At 34.9% G+C, this 27,718-nt stretch overlaps 1 protein-coding gene across 5 annotated transcripts in view; it reads left to right on the forward strand.

Annotated features, from left to right (window-relative positions):
* LOC150084715 (echinoderm microtubule-associated protein-like 2) overlaps nucleotides 1–27,718 on the forward strand; it is a 364,524-nt gene that overhangs the window by 212,021 nt on the left and 124,785 nt on the right. For all 5 annotated transcript variants that reach the window (XM_090376571.1, XM_090376573.1, XM_090376572.1 and 2 more), the window contains one exon: nucleotides 20,760–20,859. In XM_090376571.1, the coding sequence (XP_090232697.1) occupies nucleotides 20,760–20,859 (100 nt within the window). The remainder of the gene's footprint in view (nucleotides 1–20,759; nucleotides 20,860–27,718) is intronic.

The raw sequence follows: 27,718 nt of genomic DNA on the forward strand, positions 1-27,718 counted from the left end.
CTGCCTTGAATTTATTTAAGTTGTCAACTTCTACGACAGATGGAAGTTTGTTCCAACAATCAACCACCAGCTGGCTAAAAGCAAACTTCTGCACATCTATTTTACAACTGTCTTTCCTTACTTTGAATTTATCTCTTCTCAGGCGATTAATCTGGGCAAGAGGAAAAATCCCATCAGCATTGAACATGTTCAAACCATTCAAGACCTTCTACACTTCATTCAGGTCACCTTGTAGGTGCCTAGTCTCCAGACACTGTAATTTGCAAAACTTAAGCCTTTCTTCGTAAGAGCAACCCTTTGTTCCACTCACTAATCTTGTTGCCCTTCTCTGTACTCGTTCCAGCAGCTCTGCATCCATCCTAAAATGAGGCCTCCAGACCTGTATACAGTACCCAAGGTGTGGTCTGACCATTGCCTTATACAAGAGGATAATTACCTCCTTTTCCCTGCTAGAAAAATTCTTGTATATCATTGACAAGACACCATGAGCTACTCTTGCAGACCATCTGCACTGCTCAGAAAACTTCATATCTGACTGCACAATTACCCCCAGATCCTTTTCATTTTCTACCACTCTCAGTGTAGTACCACACAGTTGATATGTTACTCTGGGGTTACTGCTATCCATATACAGTACTTAACATTTGTTAATGTTAAACTTCAGTTGCCACCTCTCAGCCCATCTGCTCAACTTTTCTAGATCCGATTGCAGTAGCATACTGTCATTAACAACTCTGCCAACCTTCTCATCGTCTACAGACTTAGACATTAAGCCTGATATACAGTCATCAATATCATTAATAAATACAGAAAACAACATTGCACCCAACACTGAACCTGGGAGACTCCACTAATAACATTAGGCCATGAAGAGCAGTGTCCATTGATTACCACTCTTTCTTCTCTCACTCAACCATCCCTTTATTCATAGCAGCAGTTTGCCTCCAATGCCACACTGCTCCAATTTGTGCAGCAGTCTTCCATGTGCAACAGTATCAAAAGCCTTCCTAAGATCCAAGTATATGATATCAAAATTATTTTTTGCATCCATTCCTCTTTGTGACCACATAGTATCTAGTCAAATTGGTCAGACAAGACCTCCCCTTAAACCCATGCTGTGTCTGAACTATAACTGAAGTCTTGTCTAGATGATCCTGCAGTGCTTCTTTAACCAGTGCCTCCATTACTTAACCAGTGCCTCCACTACTTTAACCAGTGCCTCCCTGGAACAGAAGTTAAACTAGCAGGTCTGTAATTACTTGTCACCCTTTGATCCCTCTTTATGAATACTTAGTGTAATCCATTTGTAGTCCTAATAAAGTGCAATTACTTTTAAATCTCCACATATCTGCCACTCATACTTCTGATTTTGTACACCTTAGAGGATGTTCTCCATGTTTGATTTTTTTTTTTTTTTTTTTTTTTTTGTGGATTGGATATCAAGATTTATTGAAGGCAGCATATTTCCATTGTGTAATAATGTAAATTACAGCTTTAAGGCTAACCTTAGAAGCATCTATAAATAGTCTACATTCTTTGGGAATGTGCCTCATGTTCATTGCTGCCATTAGACCATCAACATCCTTACAAACAGTGAGTCCACCTTCTGTTTGATAGAATTTATCATAGTCTTTATTTTGAGTATGAAATATTGTACTTTCACAGAATAATTGTTGTAGACTCGAGGCCAAAAGCTCTGCCTTATTCTTCAGCAGTTCGAGATCCCTGATGAGGTCATTAAGCTGACTTTCTATGATCTTGTGTGGTTCAGAAGGATAAAAGTTTGGACAAAATGGTGGATCCCTTGACATAGACGCAGGGCTCCCACTCAATAATTTTAAAAAAACTTAGATTGCCACTTAAATAAACCCCAAAAAAACCTAGTTTTCATCATATAGTATAGCAACACAAATAAGATAAAACTTACCATGCATAAATATCTTTTATTTAATTGTAATCAGAATTTTCATCCCATTCAGTTCCCTCCACATTTATTTTTTGAAGTTCTTTCATTTTTTTCAAACGTTCTTCTTATCTTTTATATCAAGTTCCTTGTATGACTTCTTTTACCAATTCTGATTTAGGTTTCCATATATAGCAATTTTGATTAAATCTATTTATCGCCTGTTTTGCCACTGGTCGATCTTTCACAGTTTCTGGTTTAAGGGAGTTTGTGGCTTTTGTTTTTATGTTTTACTTGGGAGAAGATTCTTTCTACGCTTGCCGAAGAGTGAGGTAAAATAGTTAGACTGGTCATAAAGTTAGATAAAATCTCATATTTAGAATTATTAAAGCCATCTTTTACATTACATAACAGATACAAAAACTAATGGATGGTTTTGTAAGAGAGATCTAAATCTTGATTTAAACGAAATGATCTCCATTCATCATCTAGAAGATTTATTTTGTCTTCAGAAACAAGGTGAGGGAACTGCATTGCTAAATGGAAAATTGAGGATGGCGATTTGGCACAATCATGTATCACTGCTGGGCCAAGAACATTGTCATTTAGAGGAAATCTTTTTCTGATTTCCATACAAAGTTCAACAAGAAATTTTCAACAATCATTTTTAAACCTGCTTTCACTGTCACCAAGTGGTGTTGAATTTAATAAGGCCATGCAATGGCCTCCCAAATATATTTTATTCAGAGGCTTATGATTTATTGCATTGCTTGGATCAATTTCAACCAGCTTGCACGAAGTAATGACTTCTTTTCTGAAAAAAACTAAGAATATTTTTATACTCAATTAAAACCATTGAATGAAGAGTGAGTGCAATCTGAAATGCTCAGATTGAAATTCAATATTCAGGCAGTTTATTTTCTCCAGTACATATCCTAAAAACAACAACATATGCTTGGTTCCTTTGGTGATCATAGTATTGTAAATATTCCCTTCACCATTGATTTTGTCAATTTTTGATTGAGACTGAAAATAAAGAACTAACGCATCCCACTGCTCAATAATAATGTTTATTACATTGCCACGGGATAACCAACATGTTTGTGCTAATTTGGGGATTTTATGCTTAGCAGTATCTACAACATCTTGAATCATTTTGAACTCGTTTAATCTTTTATTACTATGGGAAAAATAACAAGAGATATCTTTTATAAATATTTCTAGATATGATGGGTAGTACCGTGACTGAATGACTAGCACATAATGCAAAAGATTGGCAAACACATCCCATTATAAATACTCATGGTACATCCTTTTTTAGCAATGACTGGAACCCACTCTTAGTACCCATCATAGTGGCACAATTATCACTTCCAAAGCCAATGAGATTACTTATTTGAATGTTTTTTTCGATGAAAAGATCTTTTACATCTTGATAAAGCCCTTCTGAAGTACCATTTTCGACACAAACAGTGTCAAGTAATACATCTACAACATCAAGTTTTTGAATATCAAAATATCTAACAACAACAGCTAGAACTTGCGATAAAGATAAATCTGTACTTTCATCTATTATCATTGAAAACTTGTTTTTTCTGCATATGTTAGAAATGTATATTTTTTCATGATAGGCTGTGCCATCTTGTATAAGATAGGAGACTAGTCGCCTTTATCTGAACTTGTTTTGCAATATTGCTATCATGAAATTCTTTCTTACATGCTTCTATAAGGTGATCACATTGCGCAAATGGAATATTATGCTCAGAAATTAGTGCAGCAATTGTTAACTCTGCCTTTGCTAATTCTTCATTCTCTGTAAGTCTACTTTTTGTGGAGAACTTGTCTAAGTTCAACTAACGTTGAACTTGTCTTAGCAATATTTGCACTTTTTTTATGTTTAACTGTATTTTTATGCGCTAGTAACATCGATTTATTGGCATTCTTTAATTTCATTTCACAACAAATACAGTAAGACACACCTTTTTCATTACTGTCTTCTTTCAACCAGTCCTTTAATTCCGGATCTTCTAACCATTCATTCCTAAAATTTTGAGTGCAGTTTACTCATCTTTCTCTGTTGGGAACAAGTTTCAGACATTGTGGGCAATTTGTGGGTATGGCTAGTTTTAGCAGTTATCTTATTTAAAAATGTTCTATAAAATAAAAAATAAAGCACTAATCCATTAACATAAAATAGAAATAGTCACTACAATTTAGTACACGTATAAATTTAAAAATCACACCAAATAATGCAGTAATATCACGAACGATCATGAAAGACTGTGCAGTAACGACTGCCTTCCACCTGCTCAATAGGCTGCGCATACATGTTAGTAATACGAATGAAAACCATAGTGTAGAACACTGAAAACTTTGAAATCCTTTTAAATTTGTAGTATTTTGTACAATCACTTGAGATATTACAAATTATGATCAGTATTGTTAGAATATACAATTAAGAAAATTGTAAACTGTTATTAAATGTATTAAATTTTATTGTATTTACAAGAAATAAAAATAAATTTTGACTTAAAATTAAAAATTACCGAAAAAACCCAGATAATGAGATATTTTTGTGAAAAAAAACCTATCAACCCAGATGACAATCAAAAAACCCAGGCGTGGGAGCCCTGCATAGATGGCTACTGTACTTCTTTGTGTATATCTAGTTGATGTCCATCAGTATCTTCATCAGAGTGTACAGAAAAGCGGTCGGGTGGTTCAGGAATAGATAGCACTTCACTGTGAAGCACTGGACGAATTGCAGATTTTATATTTGGTTACATCACTGCCCACTTTTTCTTCATTTACCTGAAATTACTTAGCTTGAGCCATAAAAAAGGCCTACAAGAAGTAGGCCTTTTTTATGGCTCAAGCTAAGGGACACTAACATGACTTCTATGCATATGTAACAGAAGTCATCCAGACTCTTTACACAATTATGGGGCAAATTAATCTTACATGACACAAATACTGCGCAAAAAAGTAGGAATCTCATAGAGAACAACTCACCCAGTACCTAGCCGTATTCGAGGATTACTACAGCAGAGTTGTAGATGAATTTGAGGCGACTACAATTTATCACATGATGTAGAGCGAGGTGTCAGTTGCCAATCATGTGATAAGAGTGTGAAGGTACTGAAACTGCGGTGTTGCCATATTTTTGCTGAGAGCCGTAGTTGATAATGTAGAGTAACTCACTAATATGAGACCGCAACTCTAATTCGAAAACGAGAGCCAATTGACAATTTTTAATGGATTTACATGTTCAGTAGCATAAAATTACTCAAGATTTTATCCATAACATTCTGCATGTTGACCAGTGTTATCAGAACCTTGGCACATCAGAATCATTTTCAGGTAATTTCTCTGGAGACTAGGAGACTAGTCGCCTTTATCTGAACTTGTTTTGCAATATTGCTATCATGAAATTCTTTCTTACATGCTTCTATAAGGTGATCACATTGCGCAAATGGAATATTATGCTCAGAAATTAGTGCAGCAATTGTTAACTCTGCCTTTGCTAATTCTTCATTCTCTGTAAGTCTACTTTTTGTGGAGAACTTGTCTAAGTTCAACTAACGTTGAACTTGTCTTAGCAATATTTGCACTTTTTTTATGTTTAACTGTATTTTTATGCGCTAGTAACATCGATTTATTGGCATTCTTTAATTTCATTTCACAACAAATACAGTAAGACACACCTTTTTCATTACTGTCTTCTTTCAACCAGTCCTTTAATTCCGGATCTTCTAACCATTCATTCCTAAAATTTTGAGTGCAGTTTACTCATCTTTCTCTGTTGGGAACAAGTTTCAGACATTGTGGGCAATTTGTGGGTATGGCTAGTTTTAGCAGTTATCTTATTTAAAAATGTTCTATAAAATAAAAAATAAAGCACTAATCCATTAACATAAAATAGAAATAGTCACTACAATTTAGTACACGTATAAATTTAAAAATCACACCAAATAATGCAGTAATATCACGAACGATCATGAAAGACTGTGCAGTAACGACTGCCTTCCACCTGCTCAATAGGCTGCGCATACATGTTAGTAATACGAATGAAAACCATAGTGTAGAACACTGAAAACTTTGAAATCCTTTTAAATTTGTAGTATTTTGTACAATCACTTGAGATATTACAAATTATGATCAGTATTGTTAGAATATACAATTAAGAAAATTGTAAACTGTTATTAAATGTATTAAATTTTATTGTATTTACAAGAAATAAAAATAAATTTTGACTTAAAATTAAAAATTACCGAAAAAACCCAGATAATGAGATATTTTTGTGAAAAAAAACCTATCAACCCAGATGACAATCAAAAAACCCAGGCGTGGGAGCCCTGCATAGATGGCTACTGTACTTCTTTGTGTATATCTAGTTGATGTCCATCAGTATCTTCATCAGAGTGTACAGAAAAGCGGTCGGGTGGTTCAGGAATAGATAGCACTTCACTGTGAAGCACTGGACGAATTGCAGATTTTATATTTGGTTACATCACTGCCCACTTTTTCTTCATTTACCTGAAATTACTTAGCTTGAGCCATAAAAAAGGCCTACAAGAAGTAGGCCTTTTTTATGGCTCAAGCTAAGGGACACTAACATGACTTCTATGCATATGTAACAGAAGTCATCCAGACTCTTTACACAATTATGGGGCAAATTAATCTTACATGACACAAATACTGCGCAAAAAAGTAGGAATCTCATAGAGAACAACTCACCCAGTACCTAGCCGTATTCGAGGATTACTACAGCAGAGTTGTAGATGAATTTGAGGCGACTACAATTTATCACATGATGTAGAGCGAGGTGTCAGTTGCCAATCATGTGATAAGAGTGTGAAGGTACTGAAACTGCGGTGTTGCCATATTTTTGCTGAGAGCCGTAGTTGATAATGTAGAGTAACTCACTAATATGAGACCGCAACTCTAATTCGAAAACGAGAGCCAATTGACAATTTTTAATGGATTTACATGTTCAGTAGCATAAAATTACTCAAGATTTTATCCATAACATTCTGCATGTTGACCAGTGTTATCAGAACCTTGGCACATCAGAATCATTTTCAGGTAATTTCTCTGGAGACTAGGAGACTAGTCGCCTTTATCTGAACTTGTTTTGCAATATTGCTATCATGAAATTCTTTCTTACATGCTTCTATAAGGTGATCACATTGCGCAAATGGAATATTATGCTCAGAAATTAGTGCAGCAATTGTTAACTCTGCCTTTGCTAATTCTTCATTCTCTGTAAGTCTACTTTTTGTGGAGAACTTGTCTAAGTTCAACTAACGTTGAACTTGTCTTAGCAATATTTGCACTTTTTTTATGTTTAACTGTATTTTTATGCGCTAGTAACATCGATTTATTGGCATTCTTTAATTTCATTTCACAACAAATACAGTAAGACACACCTTTTTCATTACTGTCTTCTTTCAACCAGTCCTTTAATTCCGGATCTTCTAACCATTCATTCCTAAAATTTTGAGTGCAGTTTACTCATCTTTCTCTGTTGGGAACAAGTTTCAGACATTGTGGGCAATTTGTGGGTATGGCTAGTTTTAGCAGTTATCTTATTTAAAAATGTTCTATAAAATAAAAAATAAAGCACTAATCCATTAACATAAAATAGAAATAGTCACTACAATTTAGTACACGTATAAATTTAAAAATCACACCAAATAATGCAGTAATATCACGAACGATCATGAAAGACTGTGCAGTAACGACTGCCTTCCACCTGCTCAATAGGCTGCGCATACATGTTAGTAATACGAATGAAAACCATAGTGTAGAACACTGAAAACTTTGAAATCCTTTTAAATTTGTAGTATTTTGTACAATCACTTGAGATATTACAAATTATGATCAGTATTGTTAGAATATACAATTAAGAAAATTGTAAACTGTTATTAAATGTATTAAATTTTATTGTATTTACAAGAAATAAAAATAAATTTTGACTTAAAATTAAAAATTACCGAAAAAACCCAGATAATGAGATATTTTTGTGAAAAAAAACCTATCAACCCAGATGACAATCAAAAAACCCAGGCGTGGGAGCCCTGCATAGATGGCTACTGTACTTCTTTGTGTATATCTAGTTGATGTCCATCAGTATCTTCATCAGAGTGTACAGAAAAGCGGTCGGGTGGTTCAGGAATAGATAGCACTTCACTGTGAAGCACTGGACGAATTGCAGATTTTATATTTGGTTACATCACTGCCCACTTTTTCTTCATTTACCTGAAATTACTTAGCTTGAGCCATAAAAAAGGCCTACAAGAAGTAGGCCTTTTTTATGGCTCAAGCTAAGGGACACTAACATGACTTCTATGCATATGTAACAGAAGTCATCCAGACTCTTTACACAATTATGGGGCAAATTAATCTTACATGACACAAATACTGCGCAAAAAAGTAGGAATCTCATAGAGAACAACTCACCCAGTACCTAGCCGTATTCGAGGATTACTACAGCAGAGTTGTAGATGAATTTGAGGCGACTACAATTTATCACATGATGTAGAGCGAGGTGTCAGTTGCCAATCATGTGATAAGAGTGTGAAGGTACTGAAACTGCGGTGTTGCCATATTTTTGCTGAGAGCCGTAGTTGATAATGTAGAGTAACTCACTAATATGAGACCGCAACTCTAATTCGAAAACGAGAGCCAATTGACAATTTTTAATGGATTTACATGTTCAGTAGCATAAAATTACTCAAGATTTTATCCATAACATTCTGCATGTTGACCAGTGTTATCGGAACCTTGGCACATCAGAATCATTTTCAGGTAATTTCTCTGGTTCTTGCTAGGTAATCTAGAACTTGTTGAGGTGTAAGCCCAAGGCCAAGATTTGCAAATCTGCACATATATAAAAATGTTTACTTTCACAACTGCAGAAAGTGGAAATTGTACTTGCTCATGTGCACAAAACAATATGATATAATAACTTTTCAAAAGGGGCATTTCGAGCAAATGTTTTGTGTCAAGTATGGCTGCCATCAACACTTATGGTTAAGTGTTAACGACAGCCATACTCATTACTTTGTAAATTCTTTTCTTTTTTTAAAAAAAATAAGACTTGGGAAGAAATGCTCAGCTGTGATATTGATTGCTGCTGTACGCCTTGTGTTATCGGGTATTTTGTAAGTGTCCACAAGTTAATGGGTGAGGGTAAAATATATAATTTCACTTCAAAACTTTTACAGTAAAAGCTGACATTTTATTTCTTCTTAAGAATTTGCATTTTCTTCCCTTTATACATTTGTTACGTGATGGCCATCATTTGTCAAGAGAATTTATTTATTCATTCATTCTCTAAATTTAGTACTCAGTTTCTGATGTTTAAGCTGGTAAAAAGAGACACTGTCTCGACAGGCACTTTTGTGATTTTTCAATTCTGAAATTTTTTCTACATTATTCTTCTGTATTTCATTTATTTTCTTTCATTGGCAGGTGTCTTAATTTCTTAAAATATAGCATTGATGTTATTGTTGATAAGCTCTGAGCTGGCAGATCAAAAATTTAAAAGCTTGACAAGACTGCCTTGTCTAGCTTTTAAATTTTTATTTTCTGTAAATGATCAGCATCTGAAAGAATTTACTATGAGTACTTCTCTAAGACACTTGCATAAATCTTACCTGGAATTACAGTAAGGAGTGAAATTCCTCTTGTGATTTTTGCATTCAACTTTATTTACCATTTAATATGTTGGTATAATTAATGCCTTTGTCTAGTTTTCTGAAACTTGTCCATGTGATGTAATCACCATGATGCTATTTTTTCTCCAGCATTTAACATTTTAGTTCTAATTTCATTTATACTTCCTTTCCTGCATTTTCCATACTTGATATTTTCCTGGATCCTTTTTACTCCAGTAATGGTTAGTATCCAGATTTCTCCATTGAACATTTTCCTCTTCTTCAGGAATATCTTCACCTCCTTCAAGTAATAACTATTTACTCCATACATCTAAATCCTTTCCTTCTTTTTTAACTCTACCCTTGTTTTTGATTACCCAGGTTATGGTTTTTTTTTCACCTGCTCCAAGATTTTTAACTAAATGATAAAAAAAATTTTCCACCTTCCTTGATGCTTGTTTTCCATGTCTTTCCCAAAATATTCCAAGATTTTGATTTAGCCAGTTATATTACACTCCTTGCACTTTTCCTTATATTCCAATATGGATTTAGTAATTTTATTTACCAAACTTTTCTTATATATTTTTTTCTTTACCTTAATTGCGTCCTTACCTTCTTTGGTTCACCATCATGTTCTGAATTCGCATTTGCAGACTTTCTCTTGACATACCTCTTTTGTAGTTTCCACTAAAGTTCTCCTAAACTTTAACCATTCTTCATATAAAGTAATGTTAGCGTCAGGAACGTTATGTAATTTTTGATTGATATATTTAATGGTTGTTAGCAAATTGTGAGTTTTATAATTTTTATTTGTTTCAGCACTTTTTTATGCTTTTTATTATTGGCCCTAATTACCATTTTTAATTTTCTTACTGCAGTGCTTCTGCATACAGTCAAAATATGTCTTGAGACATAGTCTTTGACATACAGTTTTGACTGTATGTCAAAACATTCTGTTTATAATTAAGAGGGCATGGCTTGCACAAAATTGTAGTAGCCATTTACCATTTTTGTAGATTTACCTTTCTCTTCAAATTTTCCCATATTCCTGTAGATGCATTTGCCATTTCTTACCCAACTGTTGTTAATCTTAACCAAATAGTCAACTTTGTTCTTAGTTTCTAAGCACTTTTTATCTAAGATATAATTTTCTTTTTTCTTTTTTTTTAGCCTTAAATTGATCCATATGCATGTAGAAATTTTCCTGCCCAACTTTCCATCTTAAATTTTGTCCACCTAACTGTGGATAGTGCTCCCATTATGATATCAAAACAACCTAATTCTGCTAGTGAAACTTCTTTGTCATTTAATTTTCTAATATAAATGGCACCATCTTGATGGTTGCTCCAGTAATGTGTTTAGTACTGTGTGTACTAGTTCCCTGACAAATACAGAGAGGGACCTTGTTGATCCATTTGGTAGGGTTTAAATTGCTTTGTTCCTACCTTAGTGAAAAGTTTTCAGCCTGTGAGTTAGTCAATCTGGTAAGCTTAATCCAGTGTCAGTAGGCTGTCCTCATTCATTCAGTACCCACATAGTTCTCTGCCTACCTACAGATAACACCACGAGATTGCAAGTATTAATATTAACCAATGGTGCTAGGAAGCCCCCAAGCATTTGTTGCATCAGCTTAAAAAATTAAATAAATAAAATAAACTGTGACCCCCTTCTCACGTAGACCAATGTAGCAGACTTTTGAATTTCCTATGCAGATAGTCTCAAATAACCACAGAAGTAACTTATTTTACTAATTAACAATTGACTAAAACAAAAACTACAAACCAGTTGAAACCTCTTCCCTTGTAATTTGAATTTATGGCCCTTTATTCAAGAATAATTTATAACAGAGAAAATTTTGCCAAAAATTTATTTTCATTTTTCACACTGAGAGCCTTACAGACAATCCACCCTTAGGTGCATAGTTACCAAGTGTCGTGGACATTGGATCATGATCCCGCTCTGTTTCCACCACACCTAACATCACTCTTCTATTAAAAAAATAAAAATAAATGTTAAAAATGTGTATATACAAAAGCTTTTGAGGTCTATGTACTGTCTTTATCAACTGAAATATCTTAACAGTGTATCTCCTTATAATATCAAGATGTAGCTGCTGGAATGAGTGTTGGAATTCTCTGCCAAGGTTGTATAGGGATTCATCAATCAACACTAACTGAAAAAAATGCTTGCCAAGCAAAGCAAAAAAACAGAAAAAACCTAAGCAGCAGGACTTTCATTATTAACACTATTTACACCATTCTGAGGATTATACAAAGACTGCCTGTGCTTGAAAACATCTGAAGCAAACTCTTGAAGAAAAAGGAGATTTTGAAAGACTAAAGAAGGATAGATTCTTGGGCAGGAGAGTATTCTGGAATAGATAACATTTGCCTTGAACGAGAGTCTTCGTAAATAGTATAGTCATGTAGAATATTACTCCAGTTTTCTTTGTAGCTGCAAAAATAGAGATCAGTATTATTAAAACTGAGTAGAAAGTTTCTCATTTAGTGACTCATACCGGTGATCAAGAAGGATGTCTCCTGAATGAAAATCAAGCTCTTGATAGAAACTTAATATCAGGAAGTAACTTTTGCTTAGCAAACCCCAAAAAGATAAGTGTCCCATCTGGTCTGCCAAATATTTACTAGTTCATGAAAGCATCTTCTTCTTTGTTTATTCTTCATATGAGCCTGTAGATTAATTTTAATGTCATGTATACTTGTAGGAATCATCTTTTTAATGAGGAAACATAAACCCTGATAGGTAAGAAAAAGATCAAGTAGGATACAGCCAGCAATAACTTGGAAAGCAATTGTGCAAACGGTTCCGCACATACAAGTAATAGATAATAACATACTGCTGAATGGAATTCAATTTTGATTGGAATTTTGTATAAATGCCATATGGAACCATGCCCCAACAGCATAAATTACCATAGGGGAAGAAGACAGCTTGGTAATAAAGATAAGAGTTTTCCTTGATAGACCCCATTCAGACCTATAAATTTGAATGACAGAACCTGAAAACATTTTAATTTTCTAAGTTAGATGAAGAAGATGAGGGAAGAAGCTGAATTTGTAATCAATAATGACTTAAATATTTAGTTTTGGTCACAATGGGTAAATGTTGTCCTTAAATTTTGATTTGTGGTGATTGTTGAAGTTTGGATTTGAAAAGCATCATCTTTGTCTTGAATGGATTAATTTTAAGTTTATTAACTTGAGACCAAAGACATAGACCTTGACAGCAATCAGTTAGCATTGTTTTCAATAATGGCTCAAGAATTACCTGAGAAAATTAAATTCAGATCATCAGCAAAAGTGATAACTTTACAGTTTTCAAATGAATGGCCAAGCCAGCCTTGTAGAACAGCATTCCAGACAAGGGACCCCAGAACTGAGCCCTGTGGACAACCTTGAAAAATTTGTCTGGTAGCATGTAGATGCTTAGACTTGATTGTGATAAAATGATTAGAAAAGTAGCTTCTGAAAAGGTTATAGAGTTGAAGGGCAAAGAGCAAAGACGTTCCAGGGCACTGTCCCACCAAAGAAAGTCAAATGCACCCTTGAAATTCACAAAAACAACTAGCTTGTATTTTGCTGCAGAACTATCTAAATGAAGAATTAAATCAAAGAGGGCATCCTCACAAGACCACCTAGGAACCCATATTGAACAGGAGAAACAAGATTTTGATCAAGAAAAAGTTGTGAAGTTCTTAGTGCCATTAGACATCCCACAATTTTGCCTAAATTTGCAAGGAGGGCCTATATGACCTGGGGTCTGAAGTTTGTTTTTCAGGCTTTTTATGAGTCTCAACAGTGCCACTTTCCAAACATTGGGAAATATACCGTCTAAGCATTTGTTTAAAAGGAGCAAAAGAATTTGAGGTTTTAAAGAAAGAAAATGAAGGATGAAAACATTCTCAATCATATCTATACCAGGGCATTTTGTTCGATTTATATTTTCCGTCACAGTCAACAATTCTTCAAGAGTGATTGATTCTGAGTGAATATCAGTCTTGTAGGATTGGTTAGCAATTCTAATAGAAGAATGGGTTACAGTATCGTCAGGATTATTTTCGGGAAAGAGCTTGTCAAGCAAGTAGAGTGTGGCCATCCAGAAGTTTCTGAACTGTAAGAAGTGATAGTACTAAAGACATCACATACAGAAAGGACAGACTGGATTGGGAGGGGTGGGAGTTACGCTCTTAGTTAAGAAGCACATAAATTCTAAAGTAGTGCATTGATTGACATGGGTGGTCAGTGTAATGTTGAGTCAGTTTGGTGTGACATAAGCACTGGGAAGCAAAAATGAGAGCAGGCATTATAGGCTTAATGACCCTGATGAGATAACCAACAACTGTATAGAGAAATACAGTTGTTTATTATCAGGCTTGGGTTAGTAAATCAGAATATCTCATAATGGGAGATTTTAAATCTCTGGATTAACTAGAACTTGTAGGTTGGTCACTCACAAACTAGCAAGACTTTTGTGGATTTATTGAATGATTGTTTTCTACAGCAGCATATTAGAGAGACAACAAGAGGAAATAATACTCTTGCTCTGATGATCAGCAGTGATTCTTAAGTAGTTATTTTATCTGCATTAAATAGCTTCTGAAAAGGTTATAGAGTTGAAGAGCAAAGGCAAAGGTTATAGAGTTGAAGAGCAAAGGCATTCCAGGGCACTGTCCCACCAAGTGCACCCTTGAAATCCACAAAAACAACTAGTGGCAGTGATCACAGTGTATTGATGTGCGATTTACTTAAAGGTATAATTACCATCAGGAAGGATTTTTGCAATGTAAAGGCAACAACAGTGGTTTCAGTTTTTAAATTCTATACAGGGGAAGCAACTGACGATATTACCATCAGCAAATTCTAAATGGGAAGCATTCAAGGAAATAATCATAGAAGCTACTAGGCTTTTCATACTAGCTAAGAAGTACCGTTTGAGGCTTAGACCCAAATGGATGTCAGATGACTAATTAATTATTATTAATTATTATTATTAGTCATATGGTGCAAGGAAGCTGAGGTTTATGCTGCACCTGCCAAAACAAATTCCCGAGTTACCCTGAGAGAGAGAGAGAGAGAGAGAGAGAGAGAAAAGATGATATCCAGCTGAGTACCCTGAGTGTGCCAAGCCGATACTCACCAGATGTGAGCCCCCCCCTGGGGCAGTGAGACTCACTTCAAAGAAAAAATTATGGAATGCATAAAAATTATCAGGTGATACAGCAGCCTTTGGTAGATATAAAATAGACTAATCAAGTCATAAAAGCATTAGGCAAGCTAAGGCAGATTATGAGAAATCCTTGGCAAAGGATTCAAAGAAAAATAGTGAAGACTTCTTTTCTGATATAAACATTAGAAGGAAGATGAATTGCACAGGTGCACTTGATATCAATGGTTCAACTTTTGATGCTGCTGCTGCTCAGGTTGCTGACAAACTGAATAAGTTTTGCATCTACATTCACACATGAAGAATTCTTTAGGGAAGTGGATGCCAGAAGTTTATCAAACACTACCAGGGAGCTAAATGAATTTGTAATAATTGAGGGGAAATTGGGAGAAAAGTTGCTGAAGTTAAATGTAAGAAAGGCAAATGGGGGTGGATAGAATCTGTCCAATTATATTAAGGAAGGCAGCAAAGGAGATAATCAGACCCTTAGCCATAATTATGAGAGCATTGTATCTCCAGTTCTCAAAGGGGATCAAATAGTGACATGATTAATTACGGAACTGTTAGCTTGACTTCTGTTCCAGGAAAGTAATGGAGTCGCTGATTAAGGAAGTAATGCAGGACTATCTAGACAGGTTATACTTTAGTTAGAGCATGGATTTGTCAAGGGGCGATCTTGTCTGAACAATTTGATTGGATACTATGATGCAGTAACAAAGGAACTGGATGCAAAAAATAATTTTGATATCATTTACTTGGATTTCGTAGCCGAGTGGTCAGGAGCAGGAGTGCAGCAGCACACGCTCTTTGAGTAGACCGGGGTTCAAGCCCCTGACTGCTGAATACGGTCGATCTGCCAACCTGCACTGGACCAGCGTGGCAGATTATGGTCCATTTCCCTCAGCATGAATTGTTGAGGAGGCTTCCATCCTGCAGTGGGTTTTTTTTACTTGGATTTCTGGAAAGCTTTTGATACTGTTGCACATAACAGATTGCTATACAAATTGGAGTAGTGTGGCATTAAGGGCAAGTTACTGCTATGGATAAAGTTATGGTTGAGTGGAGAAGACAGCTGTTATTAATGAACACTGCTCTGTGGAATAATTTTATTAGTGGTTCCCCCAGGGCCCATTATTGTTTTCTGTATTTATTAATGATATCAATAAAGGTATATCAAGCTTAATGTCTTAAGTTTGCAGATGATACAAAGGTTGGTAGAGTGGTCATGACAGTAATCAAGGTATACTACAAGATCTAGAAAAATTAGGCACTTTTACTGAGAAATGGCAATTGAAGTTTAACATTGACAAATGCAAAGTACTGCATATGGATAGCATTAATCTCAGATTAACATACTGACTATGTCAGGGGTTGGCAACCTGCGGCTCGCGAGCTGCTTGCAGCTCTTTTACTTTTAGCCCACATGAAGCACAATTTGAAATGGAGTTAGAGGACTTAAAAATCAAGGAGATGTGGAGTGCAAGGCATTAAAACTTCATTTTAGGAAAAACATATTTCCTAAAATGAAGCCTCCAGACCTGTATACAGTACTCAAGATGCGGCTTTATACAAAAGGATAATCACCTCCATATCTCATCTAGCAAAGTTTATGTATTTTATTGACAAAACCCCAGGCAGTGTCCTGGAAGTGTCCGCACTGCTCAGAGAATTTCATATCTGACTGCACAATTACCCCCAGTTCTTTTTCATTCTTAACTACCCTGAGTGTTCTACCACACAGCTGATAAGTTACTCTGGGGTTACTGCTACCCATGTGCAGTACCTTGCATTTGCCATTTCTCAACCCATCTGTTCCACAGGGTCTTTCTGTTTTAACGTGCATGCTTGCCTAAATAACGTTCTCTATGAATCAGTCGGCTTCTGACAAGGCTGCACGCTAATGTGTTTCCAGAAGACCTGGGTTTCAAATGATAACCTAGTAGTTGGATTAGGACAAAAATCTTGCACCCTCAAGCCCACTCAGACTTAATTAAGAGTAAGCCCACAGCATCAAGATCGCGTTGTGATTAACTCAAAGGTTCTCCTTAAGTTGAACCTTGAGCCCGCATAACTCCAACTCAAAATCTACTCAATAATTATATAAATTGTCACAGAGAATTGTCACAAGGCAAAATAATCAGCAAAACAAGATTTATTAAACATATGTCATATACATGAGTGCAATTGAATTGGTCAAAGCTTAGAATAATTGGTATGTGATTGATAGGTAAATTAACTGAATGCAAGCATTATCTTATGATAGCAGTATTACAGTTTTGTAATGTTCTTCATGTGGCTTTTCCACTAATTCTCTAACATGAATTCACAATCGCTGATGACAGTTATGTCTTACAATTGTTCCATTATTTGAATAAGAATACATCTGTCAACATAACAATTACAATTAGTATTAAAACAACTAATTGGACAATTCATGTTTACTGTTAACTTCTGACTATAAAAAATAGGTATACATTTGTCAGAATGACTTTAATGAGAAGAGAGGTCTGTGCGTGTGAATTAAAGGCAAGGGAAAAGTATAATTAACTTCTAATGGTTGCGGTTTTTTTTATGTTGTTTCAGAAAAAGGCTAATCACTTACCGACAAAAATGTCTTTCGTTCTCGGTGCTCCTTGATCGATAATTATACGACTTTGGGCTATCTTCCTTGATTTTCTTTATCGGCTGATCTTCCACTCTCTCTCTTTTCTACTTTCGACGCTAGAAAAAACTCTACCAGATACTGGAAAAACCTCTTGTAAATCTTCAAATGTTTTCTAAGTCTCTCAGATCTGACTCTTCCAACACCGAATCCCACGAAATCTACGTTAAGACTGGCCAGCTCTCTTGGTTTCTTTCCCCTTTTTCTATAAATACTTCTACCTTCCCCTTTCCATTCTGACCTCATGGGTCAGTAATGTGTGGCGAGGAACTAACTTGGGGACTGTCAACTTTGGAACTTGACGCAACTGAAAATGAAATATTGTAGGAAGAAAGGAAATACCATGTTTGTGTAAGGCAGTTTCTTTTGTTTTAAAATCGCGTCATCGAACATAAATCGATATGCTTTTACGAACAAATTTTAGAATGACAGTCATTGGGTTTATTAGTTTCGATTTCATAAGGGATTGTGTCTCATGTTCTTATTTCTCACGCTCTTCTGTCAAAGTCGCGATCTGCTCTTTTCGTTCCTGAGCAATTAAGCATACGCGGACTGGACTGCCCTTTGCCGTCGGGGAGAGGGGTGACTGACGTCATTTAATTGCTCTGGGCACTAAATGCGGTGTATCGTTTCAACTACAACTTCCCCCTAGGGCGGCGACTGACTGCTGCTACGAAATCGAAAGTTAAACAGCTTTCATTCTGTCAGATTAATTGTATAGACCGTGTAAAAAGTATAGGACGCTTTGAAGTATAAATGCTTCTTAAAAACAGGTGAAAGGGATAAAAAATTATAGCATTTTTTAACTTTTTAACACATCGCTGCAATTTTCCTAGATCTTGTTGTAGTTGCTCACCCTAACCACTTTGCCAACTTTCGTATCATATGCAGTCTTAGACAGCCTGACATACCTTCATCAGTATCATTGATAAATATTGAAAACAACAATGGACCCAGCACTGAAACCTGGGTAACTCCATTAATAGCATTAGTCCACAAAGAGCAGTGCCCATTGATAACCACATTCTGTCCTCTTCCACTTAACCATCCCTTTATCTATAGCTGTAACTTTCCCTTAATGCCACATTGCTCCAGTTTGCACAGCAGTCTTTTATGTGCAACAGTATCAAAAGCCTTCCTGAAATCCACATATATGATGTCAAAATTATTTTTTGCATCCAGTTTCTTGGTCACTGAATCATGGTAACCTATCAGATTGGTTAGACAAAATCCCTTAAAAAAAATCCATGCTGTGATTGCAGTATAATTGCATGCCTGTCCAAATGGTCCTACATTACTTCTTTAACCAGTGATTCCATTATTTTCCCTGGAACAGATGTTAAGCTCTGTCTGTTCCAGGGAAATAAGAGGTCTGTAATTGCTTTTGTCGCATTTTGACCTCCTTTATGAATTGGTGATATATTCACACATCTCCAGTCCATTGGGCCTCCACTGAATCCAAAGATGCTCTCATAATTATAAGGTTTACTTACCTTCTTTGCTTCCTCCCTTAATATAATTTGATCGATTCTGTTTATTCAAGGTGGCTTTTTTATGTCCATCCTCAACAATTTCTCCTCCACTTTTCTTTCAGCCAGTACTTCACAAGTCATTTAGCTCCTCGTTAGAGTTTGATGAACTGATTTTTCCTTCCCTAAAGAATTCCTCATGTATGAATGTAGATGCAAAATATCTATTCAATTTGTCCACAGCCCAAGCAGGGTCATCAATAGTTAACCAGTAGACATCAAGTGGCCCAATGTGATTCAACCCCTTCCTTCTACTGTTAATATAAGTATAGAAGTCTTTGCTGCTTTTCTTTGCATTCTTTGCCAGAGACTTCTCATAATCTACTGTAGCTTGCCTAACCTCTTTTGTGACTTGGTTACAGACTAGTTTATAGATATACCATAGACTTATGTATCACCTGATAATTTATATGCATCCCATGCACTTTTCTTCTCTGCCACATGTCTCAGTAGTTCATCTGACATCCATTTTGGGCTAAGCCTTGAACGCAGTGTTTATTCGTTGGTATATGAAAAGCTTAGTAGCTTCTAAAAATTACTTCTCTCAATGCTTCCCATTGAGAATTTGCTGTTGGTAACATCATCAGTTGATTCCACTGCATAGAATTTAAAAACTGTCTGAGACCTCTGTAGTTACCCCTAGTTATGTCTTTAATTAAATTCTGCATTAATACACTGTGATCGCTGCCACACAGTGGGTCTTTTACCTGCAGATTCTTAATAAATGAAGAATCACTGCTGATAACCAGATCAAGAATATTGCCTCCTCTTGTTGCCTCTCTAACATCCTGCTGTAAAAAACAGTCATCCAAGAAATGCACAAAAGTCTTGCTAGTGTGTGAATGACCCTCCCACAAATTGCAGTCAACATCTGGAAAGTTAAAATCCCCCATTATGTGCCATTCTCATTTGGTGGCAGTGTCTATTTCCCTGTATAACTGTTTGGTATGCTCATCACAGTCATTAGTCATATAACACACTACTACAATTTTGATTTTCCTGTGTTTATATCACACCGAACTGACAACATTGCACTTATCACCCAGTAAATTAGATGCCCTGCCTTAGATTTAATATTCTTCTTAACTAAAAGCATAACCCCTCCATTTTCTTGCTCTGTCTGTCCTTCCTGTATACATTGTGCTCCCCATATTCAAATTCAGCATCACTTATATCTGAGTGGCACAGCTCTGCTATTCTAACAATTGTCTGCATTCAATGACTTAATCAGTACTTCAAATTTATTTACAGTGCTCCTAGGATTAGTGTACATGCAAGTATATGTGCACACATTCTTACTCTTGAACAAATGAATACAACCTTCATTTTTTCCATGATGACTCACAGAAGGACCTGAAATCCTGGACACCTTGCTCTCCAGGCTGCTCCATCTACCAATAGTAGCTATGCAAGAATCGCTTTCACCTCTGCCTGTGTTTCTAGTTAAACTGTTACTCTGTGTATCCCCCCAAGCTAGCCATTTTCCGACCTACCAATCACTTCTTCGATAGCAGCATAAAATGTTCTTGCACATTTTCTATTCTTGTGTATCTGGGGAAGTTCCTCCTCCTGGCTCTGATGCTCTTCATGATTAATAATATTGTGAATTTTATTTTAATTTATTTTTTACTAATTATTATAATAATGCAGTTGTGTAATGATCACAATAGTTAAAATTCTGAGCTGGTCTGTTAAATAAAGATCATATTTGATTTGAATAATTATATTATTTTATTTCAGTGAAATAATGTACAGATTTTACTTAAAACCCTGTTCTATTTTTGATAGTGATAAGTTCTTTCCTTTCTATTTTATGCTAGAAATTTGAAAAGCCAAAGTATGTTCTTTGTATGGCATTTACAGAACAAGGAGAGTTATTAACTGGTGACTCAAATGGAAGTGTATTAGTCTGGGCACGAGGTAGGTCACAAAATCACAAGTCTTCTGTCATGTAATTTGTCATTTTAATTTTGATAACTGCTAGCAGATTTAGCACTTTGGGGAAAATAAGGGGAAATACTTTTTGGGACCCATATTGTATAAAAATACAGAATTGGAATATAAAAAAAAATAATTTTAAAATACCTAATTATATACATGTGCTTGTATGAAACATAAAGTGTTTTATTTTAAGAGTTAATTAATATTTGAAGAACATTGGAAGCAAATTTTTCATCAAAATTTTTAAATAAACTAGATGATCATGATTTGAATCATCATAGTAGAGAAATTACTATGGGTAAGAATATTCTAGACATGATCATTTTTGTAGGACTCATAGTACAGGAACCATTAGTGGTAAGTGATCAGATGGTCATTAACTGGAAGATGAAGTAAGAGATTGCAGTTGTTAAAGGTGAAGGCATGGGGTGTAATTTTCAGGAAAGGGGACTGTGTGCAAATGGCAGAGAATGATTAATATATTAGAATTATGGAATAAATTTAAATCAATAGTTACAAAAGCCATAAATGCATATATATACCATTAAGAAAATATAACATAATTAGAATGGTGAGATTGATACCCAGTTGGTCAGTTTAATAGAAAGAGTAAGATGGCATGGGACAGTTACAAAGTGATGAAAAGTACCGAAGCTTACAGCAGCTGCAAGTTCAACTGCATTAGCAAAGGCACATGATGCAGGAAAGCAAACTTATATAGCATCAGCCAAATAAAAAAAATAAAAAAACAACCTTATTTCACCCATCCACTTGCTCCAGATGTTTGTCAAGTTCTGCCTTGAATCTATTTATGCTATCAACTTCCACAACGAAAGATGGCAGTTGGTTCCACCAATCAACCACCTGCTGGCTAAAGGCAAATTCCCGCAAATCTATCCTACAACCGTCTTTCCTCAATTTGAATTTATGCGGGTGCCTGACTCCAGACACTGTAATTTGCAAAACTTAAGCCTTTCTACATAACAGCAACCCTTTGTTCCATTCGCTAATCTTTGTTGCCCTTCTCTGTGCTCATTCCAACAGCTCTACATCCTTGTTAAAATGAGGCCTCCAGACCTATATACAGTACTCAAGGTGTCACATCCTTATCCTTGCTAGAAAAATTCCTGTATATCATTGACAAGACACCATGAGCTACTCTTGCAGACCGTCTGCACTGCTCAGAAAACTTCATATCTGTCTGCACAGTTACCCGCAGGTCCTTTTCATTCTCTATAACTGTCAGTGTAGTACCACAGAGTTGATACGTTACTCTGGGGTTACTGCTTGCCATATGTAGTACTTGATATTTGTCAATGTTAAACTTCATTTGCCATTTCTCAGCCCATCTACTCAACTTTTCTAGATCCTGTTGTAGCAGCGTACTGTGATTAGTGTATCGTCTGTATCGTCCTTTGTATCGTCTGCAAACTTGGACATTAAGCCTGATATACCATCATCAATATCATTAATAAATACAGACAACAACAATGGACCCAACACTGAACCGTGAGGGACTCCACTAGTAACATTAGTCCACAAAGAGCAGTGTCCATTGATTACCCCTCTCTGTCTTCTCCCACCCAACCATCCCTTTATCCATAGCAGCAATTTGCCTCCAATGTGACACTGCTCCAATTTGTGCAACAGTATCAAAGGCCTTTCTAAGATCCAAATATATGTTATCAAAGTTATTCTTTGCATCCAGTTCCTTTGTGACTACATCATAGTATCCAATCAAATTGGTCAGATATGACTTCCCCTTAACAATCCCATGCTGTGTCCATGCATGCCTGTCTTGTCTAGATGATCCTGCAATACTTCTTTAACCAGTTCCTCCATTAATATCCCTGGAACAGAAGTTAAACTAACAGGTCTATAATTACCTGTGTTTCCCTTTGATCCTCCTTTGTGGATTGGGGTCACATTTGCACATCTCCAGTCCATGGATACCTCCCCTGAGTCCTCCCCTCAACAAAATGAATATTTTGCATCTACATTCACATATGAGGAGTTATTCAGGGAGGGGAATGCCAGAGGTGTATTAAACTCTGGCAGTAAGCTAGATAATCTTGTAATAACTGAGAGTAAAAATTGGAGGAGAAATTGAAGATAAACATAAGAAAGGCACCTGGAGTGGTGGAATCTATCCAGTTATATTAAAGGAGGCGCAAAGGAAGTAAGCAAACCCCTTAGCCATAATTATGAGAGCTTCCCCTGGGTCCAGGGGAGGTACCCGGTATCTGTATTCGTGTATTCGCAGTCACTGATTTAATATAAAATGAAACCTAAAAAAATGTGAATTTTAAATCGCCGTGAACATTTTCCGCCATAAAAAAACATGGGCATGGCTAAAATCATCTTTCCTGGTCAAATCAGCGCTCAGTGGGTGGGGGAGAGGGGTGACAAAATCGCGAGCGTGGATGTTTCTCGCTAATCAGTATCTGCTATGCGCTTGTCATGAAAGGTTTCGTCATTTGCTTTTAATTTATATGCTTATAAATTTATCAATTTATAAATTGATATGCTTACAAAAGTGAAAAATCTACGATTTTGCAGTGTGTTATATGTTATTTAAATCAATAGTTACAAAATTCATAAATGCATATATATACCATGAAGAAAATATAACATAAGGAGAATGGTGAGATTAATAAATACCCAGTTGGTCAGTTTAATAGAAAGAATAAGATGGCATGGGACAGTTACAAAGTGATGAAAAGTACCAAAGCTTACAACAGCTGCAAGTTGAACTGCATTAGCAAAGGCACATGATGCAAGAATCATGTGCCTTTTATAATAACACACTCGAAAAAGTAAACAGACTTTTTCGAGTGTGTTAAAGGAAGAAAGTGACTTTATTGTGGACAAATTCTTTTCCACAAATTCTTTTCTTTAGCCCCTACAAAAATATGGCTACAAATAACAAGGGAATTGTGAAAAGATCAAAGAAGGTGATGACATTAGCGAGTAAAATTCAGTTATTAGACAAAATTTCTAATGGTGAAAGTGTCTCGTCAATGGCAAAACATAATAAAATCAATGCGTCAATGGTACGATCAATCAAGAAATTGGAAGAAAAAATCCACTGTAGTGTCCGTGAAAACGTGCTAATTGCTTCAAAAATTTGCTCTGTAACTCGGGATGTTAAATTAGAAAAAATGGAAAAGCTTTAAATCTGTGGGTAGAAGACCGAACTCAAAATAAAATTCCCTTAAGTTCACTCATCATTCATGAAAAGGCAAAACATCTTTATCAACACTTTAGCGAAACTGGTGATAGAACTGGTGGGATAAGTTTTTTAGCTATAGCAAAGGTGCTGGATTGAAAGATTTGTTTGAAATTTCTAATAAATATTACATTTAATATTAAATTGTTTCTTATTTTCATTTCGATGCCTTATGCTTGCATTTCACTATGTACTGTCTATGTACATAGTCATATTATGAAGGTACATATAATACATACATAGACAAAATTTTAGACTAGTTTTTCTTATATATTTCATACTGTGGAATGGAACCCCTTTATTACTATGGGAGCCATAATTCAGTATTCGTGTTTTCGGTATTCGCAGCATTTCTCAGGAATGTAACCCCCGCTATTCATGGGGGTTTACTGTATACATAAAACTTATCGTTGTCTACCCACAATCTAGATGACTTCAACTGGGGCCAACCACCCAGACTAAAGGAAAAAAATGACAAGGAGTTCTCTGTTTCGGTAATGATCAATATCTGCTAAGATATATAAAAATTCAGAGATTAAGTAATTTGAATCTAAATTAAAAGTAGTTAATTTTTAGAATCAAAAGAAAGATATAAAAGTAAGCATATATTGAACATCGTTGACCCGACAAAGAACGTAATTTAATAATTAAAATAAGAATAAATGTAAAGTCTAAGGCATATCCACCGTATCCAGGACATAATGTAACAACTAGTTGTTATGAAATAATAATCCCTCTAGTGATGAGTATATATGTGGTGACCCCTATGTGATGGATATGGTAAAAATAAATTATTAATTAATTAAAGTTAACGCAAAGAGAAACATGCAGATAGATAGTAAGAAGAATAAAAACTAATAGAGTAGGAATGATAGAACCTGAACTCCATAAAGGTGAAAATATAGTAGTACAAATAAGAAATAGTTTCTCCTACATCCTCGGATTACCCTAATAATTTTGGAGAAATAAGAACAAAGAGTGTAGGACAGCTTAAAGACAATACAAGATATAAGTTGTAGCTCGGGTATGCCCAGGATCGCAAATCCTTTCCTATAGTAGGACCCTGCGCTAAATTTGCATGTCACCTTATGTGAACTTAAGTATATACGGTGTATAAGATAAGATAAAATAACAAAATAAAATAAATGATACACTATAATTTGCAGGCCGGTGGGTACAAGTTTTCTAAGCCATACGACACCAAGAAAGCAAAGCGTATCTTATATACATAATATACGTGGCTCTAAATCTGTAATTATGGTAATTATATTGAAGCAATGGGTTCAGAAAATAAATTTTTGAAATTAATTATATTTATCACCTTCCTGAAGTGGTATTTCAGGTAAGCGATAGGGAAATTATTATTATTTATAAACTTATTGTACAATGCTATTATGTTTGCTGCACAGGTTGTCTTTTTATTGCAAATAGAAGCAATCCTCAGGCATTGGGATAAAATGATATTAGCATGCACTGATTTTGATATATTAGATCTCCAATTTGTAAGGCTGACTACATTGAAATTAAATGCATTTCTTTTATTAAATACGTTTACATCTATATTATTATGGAATATTTCTATACGAAGATCCAGGTAATTTGCTATAGTATAAGAACTGTTAGTTTTTTCCAATACAAGTTCTTCTGGATATAATTTGCTGTAATCCTGAACGAAATGTGGACAATTAAACACACATAGATCATCTACCTATCTGAACATAAGTAGGTTATCTTGAAATGTTCTTTCTATAGAATATAGATAAAGGTTTGCAATTATGCAGGATGCTGGACTTCCCATAGGGGTGCCATTCACTTGTAAGTATAACGAAGTTCCGTCATATACGTAATTCTTAAAAATACATATATTTATTAGAGTATCCCAGTAGGTTAAATTAAACTTTATAGCATTTTTATGTTCCAAATATAGTTTTTGGAGAACATATTTTAAATTGTCGAGATTGATGCTAGTGAATAAACGGTTTAAGTCAAATGTTTGTATTTGCCGAATATTGTTATTTTTTATTGCATTTATAATTGGTAAGTTGTTATTTATTATAATAGTTTTATTCACATTATTTAATATAGTTTTAAGTAGCTTTTTTAACGTTTTACCTGGAATTTTAGCATAACTATCTCTACATGATGTTATGAATCTAAATGCAATAGGTGATTTATGAAATTTAGGTATACCATATATAAACGGATATTTTAGATTATTGTACTTTAACTTTAATTTTTTTATGCAATGCTATTAGTTTTTTGATTATTACATTAGGGCAGTGGTTTTCAACCCTATTTTAATAACGGCACCCCTAAATAATTTATTTAGGGGTGCCGTTTTGCGACATCCCTACTCAATTTTCTGCCAGTTAGATCCTATTCTCTCTCTCTCTCTCTGTGTGTGTATATATATATATATATATATATATATATATATATATATATACTCTCACTTTACTTCTAGGTTTTTGCTACTGTGCTGGCGTTGGGACTTTGCACGTTACTTGGGCGTTTTTGACGCACAAGTTTTCCGCAGACTGTACCTAATCTCACTTAACTCGCTACCTCATTGCCAATCCGATAAATTTTTTATTTTTCTATCATATCTAGAACATATCAACACAGACCGATATAATGCATAATCTGTCACTTAGATGGCATTAATCGGTGCTGATCTATATTAAAATATAGAAATAATATTTACAAATTAATTCTTCGCCTAATATATATATATATATATAATATTAAAAATATATATGTTATATGATATTTATTACAATAATATAATTATAAAAATTACATTTTATAATACAAATTATATATATACAGTATATAATTTTATTCTTTTTATAGAGGTAGTTAGTAAACATCAGTTGTAGATCACCACAAAATTAAAAAGATACTGTACACCTTTTTATAATGAAATAAACATAAATTAAAAAATAATAAGTTTAAGTAACTTAAACCCAAATTACATGGCACCCCTGGAATGTAGTTGCGGTACCCCAGTTGAAAACCGCTGCATTAGGGGAAGATGCTACGTATTTGTATGTGCTACTGGACTGCAGTTCATTTTTAATAATTTCTATATAATATGACTTACATATAATTGCATAATTGCAAGCAGCCTTGTCAACCGGAGTAATTACAAAATGTTTGTGTATTTCTTTGAGCTGCTTATTTATTATTTAGATTATCTTTTGAATTTCAGTTGATTATATTTGTTTTGATATTTAAATATGATATTTAGCATTGTGAACAGCCACATGTGGTATGCCTCAATCGGTATGTTATATTTGTATGCAGATCTTATGCAGTATTTTAATAAATCTAGATATAACAGATTTATTATACAACTTTTTTTAAAAGTTGATTTATTAATAGGTAGATTAGGTCGAAACTTGAAACCTTGTGATAAAATATCTCTAAGCTCAGGATATGGGATTATATCTAAATCGCCGGTTATAATGTGGTTATGGTTAGGATCTACGTATCTAAGAAATGAAGGCTTATGGCAAACACATATATGCTGTCCAGTGTTAATATTGTCAAGGTTTGTAGCTATTATTTTATAGTTACATGCTTTAAGACCAAATGGTTTAGCATATC

Source organism: Mastigoproctus giganteus, chromosome 6, assembly GCF_048544385.1.
Source record: "Mastigoproctus giganteus isolate SK-2022 chromosome 6, ASM4854438v1, whole genome shotgun sequence".
Lineage (NCBI taxonomy): Eukaryota > Metazoa > Arthropoda > Arachnida > Uropygi > Thelyphonidae > Mastigoproctus > Mastigoproctus giganteus.